Source organism: Anomaloglossus baeobatrachus, chromosome 4 (genome assembly GCF_048569485.1).
Source record: "Anomaloglossus baeobatrachus isolate aAnoBae1 chromosome 4, aAnoBae1.hap1, whole genome shotgun sequence".
Lineage (NCBI taxonomy): Eukaryota > Metazoa > Chordata > Amphibia > Anura > Aromobatidae > Anomaloglossus > Anomaloglossus baeobatrachus.
Window position 1 is genome coordinate 464,570,480 of NC_134356.1, and position 12,010 is coordinate 464,582,489.

The 12,010-nt window shown below is 50.6% G+C and overlaps 1 protein-coding gene across 5 annotated transcripts in view; it reads left to right on the plus strand.

Annotated features, from left to right (window-relative positions):
* FAN1 (FANCD2 and FANCI associated nuclease 1) overlaps window positions 1-12,010 on the plus strand; it is a 109,760-nt gene that overhangs the window by 56,735 nt on the left and 41,015 nt on the right. For 4 of the 5 annotated variants that reach the window (XM_075345675.1, XM_075345677.1, XM_075345674.1 and 1 more), the window contains 3 exons: window positions 3,749-3,868; window positions 5,053-5,217; window positions 11,144-11,309. In XM_075345675.1, coding sequence (XP_075201790.1) covers window positions 3,749-3,868; window positions 5,053-5,217; window positions 11,144-11,309 — 451 coding nt within the window. The remainder of the gene's footprint in view (window positions 1-3,748; window positions 3,869-5,052; window positions 5,218-11,143; window positions 11,310-12,010) is intronic. The other variant, XM_075345676.1, reaches the window with a different exon arrangement.

Genomic DNA, 12,010 nt, shown 5'->3' on the forward strand with positions numbered 1-12,010 from the left:
TCACCAGGATAAGGTGGTTCTGCGTCCGGTCCCGGAATTTCTCCCTAAGGTGGTATCCCCTTTTCATCTCAATCGGGATATCTCCTTACCTTCATTTTGCCCTCATCCAGTTCACCAATGTGAAAAGGATTTGCACTCGTTAGATCTGGTGAGAGCACTCCGGCTCTACGTGTCTCGCACGGCGCCCCTGCGCCGTTCAGATGTGCTCTTTGTCCTTGTCGCTGGCCAGCGTAAGGGTTCGCAGGCTTCCAAGTCAACCTTGGCTCGGTGGATCAAGGAACCGATTCTTGAAGCCTACCGTTCTTCTGGGCTTCCGCTTCCTTTGGGGCTGAAAGCCCATTCTACCAGAGCCGTGGGTGCGTCCTGGGCATTGCGGCACCGGGCTACGGCTCAGCAGGTGTGTCAGGCAGCTACCTGGTCTAGTCTGCACACTTTCACGAAACACTATCAGGTGCATACCTATGCTTCGGCAGACGCCAGTCTAGGTAGGCGAGTCCTTCAGGCGGCGGTTGCCCACCTGTAAGAGGGGGTCGTTTTCGGCTCTTTTTTTTTCGAGGTATTCTTTTACCCACCCAGGGACTGCTTTTGGACGTCCCAATTGTCTGGGTCTCCCAATGGAGCGACAAAGAAGAAGGGAATTTTGTTTACTTACCGTAAATTCCTTTTCTTCTAGCTCCTATTGGGAGACCCAGCACCCGCCCCTGTTCCCTTCGGGCTGTTTGTTCTTTTGTGTACACATGTTGTTCATGTTGAATTGTTCTTTTGGTTCATGGTTCAGTTCTCCGAACATCCTTCGGATTGAATTTACCTTAGACCAATTTATAAGTTTCCTCCTTCCTGCTGGAGCCTGTGATGCACGGGAGGGTGTATAGGCAGAGGGGAGGGGTTACACTTTTTAAAGTGTAATACTTTGCGTGGCCTCCGGAGGCAGAAGCTATACACCCAATTGTCTGGGTCTCCCAATAGGAGCTAGAAGAAAAGGAATTTACGGTAAGTAAACAAAATTCCCTTCTTTTTTCCCATCGGATTTGCTAGTGATTCACTGCAGAGATGTTATGAACATAACATGCAGCGAAACATGTGGGAAATCCACGGCAAAAACCGGTAAGGCTATGTGCGCACGTTGCGTAATTACATGCAGTTACGCTGCGCTCTGCAGCGCAGCGTAACTGCATGCGTCCTGCGTCCCCTGCATAATCTATGAAGATTATGCAGGATCCGTGCGCACGTGGGGTTTTAGAGCGCAGCGCTTCGGCTGCTCCCCGAAGCGCACGTTCTAAACGTGACATGTCACTTCTTTCCTGCGCTTTGCCTGCAGTCCCCGCTCTGTCTAAGGGAGGATTTGCAGGCAGAGCGCTTGGAATCGGCTTTTTTTTTTCTCATTACGGACTCTTTCTGCAGCGATTTAAAGCGCACGTGTGCTCTTTTTAAATCGCTGCAGAAATTTCTGCACTGACAGTACGCAACGTGCGCACATAGCCTAAGGGGTGCTTCACACACAGCGAGCTCGCTGCCGAGATCGCTGCTGAGTCACGCTTTTTGTGACGCAGCAGTGACCTCATTAGCGATCTCGCTGTGTGTGACAATGAGCAGCGATCTGGCCCCTGCTGCGAGATCGCTGCTCGTTACACACAGCCCTGGTTCGTTTTCTTCAAAGCCGCTCTCCTGCTGTGACACACAGATCGCTGTGTGTGACAGCAAGAGAGCGACAAATGAAGCGAGCAGGGAGCAGGAGCCGGCGTCTGACAGCTGAGGTAAGCTGTATCCAAGATAAACATCGGGTAACCAAGGTGGTTACCCGATATTTACCTTAGTTACCAGCATCTGCAGCTCTCACGCTGCCTGTGCTGCCGGCTCCGGCTCTCTGCACATGTAGCTGCTGTACACATCGGGTTAATTAACCCGATGTGTACAGCAGCTAGGAGAGCAAGGAGCCAGCGCTCAGTGTGCGCGGCTCCCTGCTCTCTGCACATGTAGCTGCATTACACATCGGGTTAATTAACCCGATGTGTAATGCAGCTAGGAGAGCAAGGAGCCAGCGCTCAGTGTGCGCGGCTCCCTGCTCCCTGCTCACACTGGTAACTAATGTAAACATCGGGTAACCATACCCGATGTTTACCTTAGTTACCAGTGTCCGCAGCTTCCAGACGGCGGCTCCGTGCAAGCGCAGCGTCGCTTGCACGTCGCTGCTGGCTGGGGGCTGTTCACTGGTCGCTGGTGAGATCTGCCTGTTTGACAGCTCACCAGCGACCATGTAGCGATGCAGCAGCGATCCTGACCAGGTCAGATCGCTGGTCGGATCGCTGCTGCATCGCTAAAGTGTGAAGGTACCCTAAGTGCGCACAGGGCCAAAAGGAAGATTGATTGTCTGCAAAAGAGGCATTCAATGGATTAATAGATAACCTTCTCCTTGTGCAGTAGTCTGGTTTTCCTTTTACCTCTACCCTTTCCTTAGTTTCTTCAAGCCACTTAGCAGCAGAAATATGAGAAAAGACACATTTTCTTCTTCTACACAGTATTAAGGTAGCTGAACATTGTTCATCACTTTGATGGGGAAAAAAAACTCTTCTGCATGCATGCATGCAGTGTGTCCTCCTCATCAAGTAGAGGGCTCTGATTCAGATGTGAACAGAGTGTCACTTTAAGGCTATGTGCGCACTCTGCGTTTTTTTTGACGCTGCGTTTTTGTGCGTTTTTGGCCGCTAAAAACGCACAAAAACGCACCTGCGTCGAAAAAACGCATCAAAAAACGCATGCGTTTGTACCGCGATTTGGTGCGTTTTTGGCTGCAGTTTGCTGCGTTTTTGACCTCTGCGTTTTGCTGCGTTTTTCCAATGCATTGCATGGGCGGAAAACGCAGAAAAACGCAGGAAAGAATTGACATGTCCATTTTTTTTTTCAAGCTCAAAAACGCAGCTTAAATAAACAGTTGTGTGCGGACAGCAAAAATGAAAACTCAGACTTTGCTGGGGAAGCAAAGTCATGCAGTTTTGAGGCCAAAAACGCACCCGAAAAACGCGCAAAAACGCCGCGCAAAAACGCACTGTGCGCACATAGCCTAACTTTTGCTCAAACTATTGGGCCTTTTATTTTTGGGTATTACATTTTTATAGTCACTTCAGAGGTTCATCTTAGGTTCGCAAAAAAAAATCAAACAAATATTTTCAGCCACAAACAGGGACATACCGTACCTGTATATGGGTTGTGTGCGGTATTGTAGCTCAGTCCTTTTCACTCCAGAGTAGCCGGCCGACCTGCAATACCAGTCAGTGCAGAATTGTTTTTATTAAGCAAGGTATTCTATTTCTGTATAACCACATCAAACTAGAGTAAATGCATGAATAACAAGACACTTAACTGGTTTGCACCAAGAAACCTAAACATACGATAGAGAATAACTTAACAATCACAGAGGATCTGACCACTGGAACCCTCTCCGATCCCAATAATGGAACGGGGGCTAAGCATGTGCACCATTGATTGTCAATGGGACCGCTGTACTCATCCATCTCTGGCACTCCCATTGGGAATAAGTGGAACAATATGCACATGTTCAGCCCCCGCTTTATTCTCAGGATCGACGGGGGTTCCGGTGGTTAGACCCCCAGCAATAAGGAAGATACCCCTTATATAAGATAGGGATACCTTCTAATCTTAGGATATGTCATTTAATTATCTAACTAAAAATTACAAATGCTTACCATGAAGGTGTTCTGTGTAACATTTCTCCATGTTTTTTGTATTCCAGGAAGCTGTCCAGCTGCTACAAACACTTTTATCCCAAAATGTTTACTGCTCTGACAGTAGGGGGCGCTGGTGGGATCGACTTGTACTGAATTTGCATCAGCATCTGAAGCTCACACAGAAAGTAACTATTGTATACTAGTGCTATATACTTGTGTAATTTATGAATCCCAGCATGCCGCGCATGGGCACGTATATATAATATATATTTATTCACTTATATAGCGCTATTAATTCCACAGCGCTTTATATACATTGGCAACACTGTCCCCATTTGGGCTCACAATCTAAATTCCCAGTCAGTATGTTTTTTGGAGTGTGGGAGGAAACCGGAGAACCCAGAGGAAACCCATGCAAACACTGGGAGAACATACAAACTCCTTGCAGATGGTGTCCTAAGTGGGACTAGAGCCCAGGACCCCAGCGCTGCAAGACTGCAGTGCTAACCATTGAGCCACCGTGCTGCCCACAATGTATATCACATGAGACTTGCCAATGCAAGTCAATGGGTGCTTGAATAAGAAATGGAAATCACACGTTCCATCTGTTTTTGAACAGGATCCATTACCATTCTGTAACAGAGAACACTACATGGTTCTATAAATGTTTGTAGAATAATAGCAGATGAGAAAAGAGAAGTGTATGTCATACGGATACTGGCGAGAAAAAAAATCACACTCGCCTGACATGGAAAAGCGGATTTCCCTTGTCCCACTTTTCTGGATAAAAATTGGACTGATATATTTATACACAGATGTAAACGAACCCTAATGCAGGGTAAAATTTATGATGAACCAAATACCAATGATGTTTTAGCCTCAAATTCATGCTTTTAGGTATGAAAAAACAATGACGAGAAAGGTGGAGAATTCCTTTAATGTATTAAGCCATATAATTATTGTAATGCCGTCTTCTCTACAGTCTTATTGAGATTGCTGAATGATCTGCCATTCTTCATCACACATGTTGTATACACAGTGTGCCCTGCGTGCCGGCCTCGTAGGGCATATTCATTCACTGGTGGCACTGGGTTCATTGGACATGTTAAATCCTAGGAAGATAAACCCCATTGTGAAGATGGGTTCAGCAGTTTTCAAAAGCTTGTTGATTTAGGGAATAACCCCATGTAACCCCGGATGTGGGTGCACAGCGAACCCCACAAATCTAGGATCCAGCTGAGCTCATTAATATTAAACGTGTATAAAAGCCCTGGTTAAGTCTGAAATGACGTTAGTATTATACGTTTGTGTATGTTGTGGGTGTTATGCAGTTATCATTATTGCACTCATATCCTTCTTTTGATTTTAGGCAATCACCTATATTTTGGAGGGTTTGTCAGATCCCTGTGTACGAACAGGACATCAGCTTTCCCTGTACCAACGAGCCATGAGGATGAGGGACGCTCCAAGCTGCAAAAAGTTTCGCAATATGTTAAATGAACTTCCCGAGATCAATGTAGAAGATGTCACTCATGTGAGCTTTACGTTGGCCTTTTCTGTGGGGTAAACATTGGGGCTGATGTCAAGTGTAGGACTCTAAACAATGTTGAAAACTATACTGGTGGTTCATAGCTGATTCAACTTTAGAAGTTGTCTGGGGGCGGTTTGGTTCATTTTTTTAATCACTCATCATACGGAGGTCATCTGAATTGGATATATAGGTTTAGCGTTAAGTAATAACATACTCTGATTAGACATGTACAGTTTTTGTATAACATATAAGGAGAAAGTGAATTTATCTTTCTTTGTCGCTCCATTGGGAGACCCAGACAATTGACAATTGGGTGTATAGCTTCTGCCTCCGGAGGCTACACAAAGTATTACACTTTAAAAAGTGTAACCCCTCCCCTCTGCTATAGACCCTCCCGTGCATCACGGGCTCATCAGTTTTTATGCTTTGTGTTGAAGGAGGCTGACACTCACACAATGCTCCACATTTTAGTCAGCAGCAGCTGCTGATTATATCGGATGGAAGAAAAGAGGGCCCTAACAGGGCCCCCAGCATGCTCCCTTCTCACCCCACTAAGTCGGCGGTGTTGTTAAGGTTGAGGTACCCATTGCGGGTACACAGGCCGGAGCCACATGCCGTTTTCCTTCCCCATCCCTTAGGGGCCCTGGGGAAGTGGGATCCTATCCGGTCATCCAGGCACTGGGACCGGCCTCCCTCCGCAGCCCCTGTGGGATTCTGCCGGACAGGAGACGGAGTATCTCAGGGACAGGGCCCTGCATCTACAGGTACTCTGTGTCCCCTTGGGGACGGTGCATAGAGCACCTTGACCTCAGACGCTGCAGCGACTGCGGTGATTGGTATGACGCCGGGACTACCGCGCCGACCGCGCCTGCTTGCCGGCCGCGGTTTTAACTTTAGTCCCCGGCTTTTGCGGCCTAGTGCCTTACACTCCCGCCCCCAGTCCTGCCAGTCAGGGGGAAGAGCGGGACGGTCGGTCTAACGCCGACAGTGAGAGCTGGAGCACACTTGGCTGTCCTCCGCCCCCCTCATTAAGCACTCTACGGCACAGATCCCCGCACAGGTACTCAGAGTCCCCTTGGGGACGGTGCATGGAGCACCTTGGCTCAGATTTGGCAGCGACTGCGGGGTTGGTACGGGACTACCGCGCCGACCGCGTCTGCCTGCCGGCCGCGGTGTTTAACTTTAACCCCCGGCTTTTGCGGCCTAGTGCCTTACACTCCCGCCCCCGGACCTGCCAGTCAGGGGGAAGGGCGGGACGGTCGGGCTGACGCCGACAGTGAGGGCCGGAGCACACTAGGCTGTCCTCCGACCCCCTCACTAATCACTCTACGACACTGATCCCCGCAAGGTACTCAGTGTCCCCTTGGGGACGGTGCAGGGAGCACCTTAGCCTCAGACTTGGCAGCGCCTGCGGGGTTAGTACAGACTACCGCGCCGACCGCGCCTGCTTGCCGGCCGCGGTTTTAACTCTAGCCCCCGGCTTTTGCGGCCTAGCGCCTTAAACTCCCGGCCCTGCCAGTCAGGGGGAAGGGCGGGACGGTCAGTCTGAGGCCGACAGTGAGGGCTGGAGCACACTCGGCTGTCCTCCGCCCCCCTCACGTTTCACTCGGGGCACCAGATTCCGGCACTTTTGGGGTTACGCCCACGGCCCCCCCCTCCACTGTAAACGCCGACAGCCGTGTTTTTAACCAGCACACACTGCTTGAGCGGTCGGTACGCCAGGGGGCTTCTTCTCGGTGCTGGGCCCCCTAGAGTGCTGAACTGTAGATATAGATATATAATGTTTGTATGCATTTTCACAGTTCGACTGTACATATGTATCCCTCAGTGATCACTGTGAGCATTGCTCGGGCCATGTGGCACTCGCTCAGCCGGAGCCGGGGGCACTGGTTGAGCTCCGCCGGCGTCCCCTGTCCAGGCGGCAGTTTTTGCTGAGAAACTCTCGGAGTCATTTTCACTATCCATGACTCAGGCTATGGACAAATGGTCTGCTAAGATACTAGGAGCTTGCAGTCCAGACCGGCCCCTTACACAGGCCCCGGGCACTGCGGGATCGCCCCCAGGCCTCTCTCGGTCTGCGACGAAGCGTGCTCCTGGGGTGGCCTCTAGTTATTACGTGGTGGACTCCGACACGAACCGCAGTCCCAGACCGGCTAAGCGGCCTTGCTTAGAATCTTCCCCGACTTCATCAAGGGTCTCGGCTTGAGGACTCTATAGAGGACGAGGCGGAGGTCGCAACCCAGGACTCTGTCCGGACGTGGCTCTCAAGGCTTCAGAGATGCTGTCCAGAAGCACAGGGCTTTCCCAGACAAGCGTTTTTACTAAACGCCTTATAACACACGTTGTCCCTTCCCCTCTGACGTTGTTAAGGGTTGGGCTCAGTGTCCCAAGGTGCCCCTCCAGTCTCTTGACTGGCGGCTAGATCAGTAGTAGCAGTGGCTGACGGTTCAACGCTCAAGAATGCCACGGACAGGCAGAGCTCCTAATGAGATCCATCTATGAAGCCATAGGCGCGTCCATTGCCCCAGCCTTTGCAGCAGTGTGGGCACTCCAGGCTATCTCAGCTGCTCGGTCTGAGATTAATGCGGTCATACTCTGCTCCGCAATTAGCGTCTTTGACGTCTCAGGCGTCGGTATTTTCATCCTCCGCCGTGCATGCTGTCCTGGACTCGGCTAGCCGTACAGCGGTAGCATCCGCCACTCCGGTGGCAGTCCGCAGGGCCATGTGGCTACGCGAATGGAAGTCACATTCTGCTTCCAGAAGCTCTTGTCCGGTTTGCTTGTTTCTGGCGACCGATTGTTTGGCGAACAATTGGATGAAACGATTGAGCAGTCCAAGGGAAAGGACTCGTGCTTACCCAGCCCAAACCAAAGAGACCTCAGCACCCTCAGCTAGGTCCCAATCCTCATCGTCCAACAGGCCACAGAAGAGCCAGAGAACCTCTTTTGCATGGCGGTCCAGGTCAGGGGAGCGGTCCCCACATGTCCAAGACCGATGGATGAGACATTCTGTCTTACGGTTACAGGATAGAGCTCAGTTCTCGTCCTCCGACTCGTTTCTTCAGAGCATCTCCGCCCCCCGAGCGAGCCGATGCACTTTTTCAGGCGGTGAACACTCCGACGGCAGGAGGAGTTGCGATCCCCGTTCCCCTTCAAGAACGTAGTCGCGGTTTTTACTCCAGCTTGTTCGTGGTACAAAGATAGGACGGATCACTCCGCCCCGTTCTGGACTTCACACTGCTCAACAGACAGAGAACCTGACGGTTCCGGATGGAATCTCTCCGCTTTGTCATCGCCTCGATGGCCCAAGGAGACTTCCTAGCATCAATCGACATCAGGGATGCTTATCTCCATGTGCCGATTGCACCAGAGCATCAACGCTTCCTGCGTTTCGCCATCAGGTCGAGTCTTCACCAAAGTCATGGCAACAGTGGTGCCGGCCCTACACTCTCATGCCTCGTGTTGGAGTTTCATACTCTCTCAGCAATAGTGAAGCTTCCGCTGCATAAACAGCGCTCACTACAGACATGGGTGCACTCTCTCCTTCGGACCCAGTCACACCCCTTAAGGCGCTCACACACTTCCTAAGGAAGATGGTGGCAGCAATGGAGGCAGTTCCCTTGCGCAGATTCGTCTGCGTCCGCTTCTATCGGACACCGCAAATGGGACAGATCGACGTCCCTAAACAAGAACGCCTCTATTTCCCTTGCAAATCTTTCCGGCCCCAGCCGGGGCTGTGGTCACGACGGACGCGAGTCTGTCAGGGTGGGGAGCGGTCTTCCTCCGCCACAGGACTCAGGGAACCTGGACTCCGACAGAGTCTTCCCTTCAGATCAATGTTCTGGAGATAAGGGCAGTGTCTCTAGCCCTAAAGGCGTTCCAGCGGTGGCTGGAAGGCAGGCAGATCCGAAGTCAGTCGGACAATGCCACGGCGGTTGCGTACATCAACCACCAGGGCGGCACACGCAGTCGTCAAGCCTTCCGAGAAGTTCGGCGGACTCTGCTGTGGGCGGAAGCCACAGCCTCCGCCACCTCCGCAGTTCACATCCCGGGCGTAGAAAACTGAGAAGCAGATTTCTCAGTCGCCAGGGCATGGAAGCAGGGGAATGGTCTCTTCACCCGGACGTGTTTCTAGAGATCTGTTGCCGCTGGGGAACACCGGACGTCGATCTAATGGCGTCTCGGCACAACAACAGACTGCCGCCGCACCATCCTCGTCGCTCCAGACTAGCCGAGGAGATCGTGGTACCCGGATCTGTGGCACCTCACGGTGGGTCAACCGTAGGCACTCCCAGACCGACCAGACTTGCTGTCTCAAGGGCCTTTTTTTTTTCCATCTGAATACTGCGGCCCTCATCCTGATGGTGTGGCCATTGAGCCCTGGCCCCTAGCGTCATCAGGGTTATCTCAAGATGTCATCGCCACCATGAGACAGCCAAGGAAACAACGTCCGCCGAGATTTAGCCCAGGACTTGGAGGATCTTCTTATCCTGGTGCTCTGATCAGGGTTTTCCTCCCTGGCCGTTTGCCTTTTCCACTTTTCCCTTCTTTCTTTCACTTCAATCCGGGATGGACAAGGGCTTGTCTCGGCTCTCTCAAGGGACAAGTATCGGCGCTTCCGTGTTTTTTTTCAAAAGCGTCTAGCCAGGCTTCCGCAGGTCTGCACGTTCCTGCAGGGGGGTTGACCACATAGTCCCATATTACGAGCGCCCGTTCGCACCCTGGGATCTTAACAGGGTGCTGACGACTCTTCAGAAGCTATCTTTCGAGCCGATGCGGGAGGTCTCTCTATCTCGCCCTTCGCAGAAGGTGGCCTTCCTAGTGGCAGTCTCATCACTCAGGAGAGTGTCTGAGCTAGCAGCGCTATCATGCAGAGTCCCCTTCCTGGTGTTTCACCAGGATAAGGGGTTCTGCGTCCGGTCCCGGACTTTCTCCCTAAGGTATCCCCGTTTCATCTCAAGCAGGATATCTTCTTACCCTTGGGCCCTCATCCAGTTCACCAATGTGAAAAGGATTTGCATTTATTAGATCTGGTGAGAGCACTCCGGCTCTACATTTCTCGCACGGCGCCCCGGCGCCGGTCGAATGCGCTCTTTGTCCTCGTCGCGGGCCAGAGTAAGGGATTTCAGGTTTTCAAGTCAACCTTGGCTCCGTGGATCAAGGAACCGATTCTTGAAGCCTACCGTTCTTGTGGGCTTCCAAATTCCTGCAGGGCTGTAAGCCCATTCTACCAGAGCCGTAGATGCTTCCTGGGCATTGCGACACCAGGCTACGGCTCAGCAGGTGTGTCAGGCGGCTACCTGGTCGAGTCTGCACACTTTCACGAAAAACTATCAGGTACATGCCTCTGCTTCGGCAGATGCCAGCCTAGGTAGGCGACTCCTTCAGGCGGCAGTTGCCCACCTATAAGAGGGGGCCGTTTTCGGCTCTTTTTATCGAGGTATTCTTTTACCCACCCAGGGATTGCTTTTGGACATCCCAATTGTCTGGGTCTCCCAATGGAGCGACAAAGAAGAAGGGAATTTTGTTTACTTACCGTAAATTCCTTTTCTTCTAGCTCCTATTGGGAGACCCAGCACCCGCCCCTGTTCCCTTCGGGCTGTTGTTCTCTGTGTACACATGTTGTTCATGTTGAATTGTTCTTTTGGTTCATGGTTTCAGTTCTCCGAACATCCTTCGGATTGAATTTACCTTAGACCAATTTATAAGTTTCCTCCTTCCTGCTTTGGCACCAAAACTGATGAGCCCGTGATGCACGGGAGGGTGTATAGCAGAGGGGAGGGGTTACACTTTTTAAAGTGTAATACTTTGTGTGGCCTCCGGAGGCAGAAGCTATACACCCAATTGTCAATTGTCTGGGTCTCCCAATAGGAGCTAGAAGAAAAGGAATTTACGGTAAGTAAACAAAATTCCCTTCTTTGATGAGCAGATAACCATCAAAGGCAAGATGTATCCTCAGACTGGTATGGGAAAAAATGTGTTCCTGATGGAGAACCTAGCAGAGGAGGATGGAGATGAAATATCACTTGCCACTGTCATGTGTTCGGTTGAAGAGCTGGCGTTGGCACATTATAGGGATCTCGGCTTTGACCAAGGTTAGCTTATATATTGCAAATCTTCTGCATTATCTTCTATTATATTTTATATTTAAATGTAGTGTTATGAATTTTACTTTAAAATGACAGCATGTCCATTACAGTGATTAAAGCCTAGAATCTATTGACTAGAGGTCAGATTTTGCCAGCAATGTGGCAGAGATTTACAGGGGTTGACCAAGCTTGGTAATCCTCACAGTGTGTACGTTGTGTGCTGTCAGCACTGGGAGTGGGCAGGCATGTGACCACAACTATGTGATTTGCATATGTGTGGTCACGTGTCAACTAGACCTTTGTGGCCTCGCTCAGTACAAATGAATTGAATGAGGTCGGAAGTATGGAAATCGCATGACCGTCAGCTCCCAGAACCAGAAAATCCTGACAGTATGCACTGTGCGCCCTGTAAGGATTCACAAGCCTGCAGTCAAATAGTGTGACTGCAGACTTGTACCCCAAGCCTGGCACTTTAAGAATGATGTAACATGACACTCCTTCATAAAGAAGAGGCATTCAGATAATACAGGAATTATTTCTCATCATGTACCTAACATTTCAGGTGTGTGTACATAAGGAATAAAATTATTTCTGGCCAGAATATAACTAAAATCCTGTATTTTTCAACTTTTTTTTTTCTTCATCGTTCCTATGGGAGACCCAGACCATGGGTGTATAGCTTCTGCCTCCGGAGGACACACAAAGTA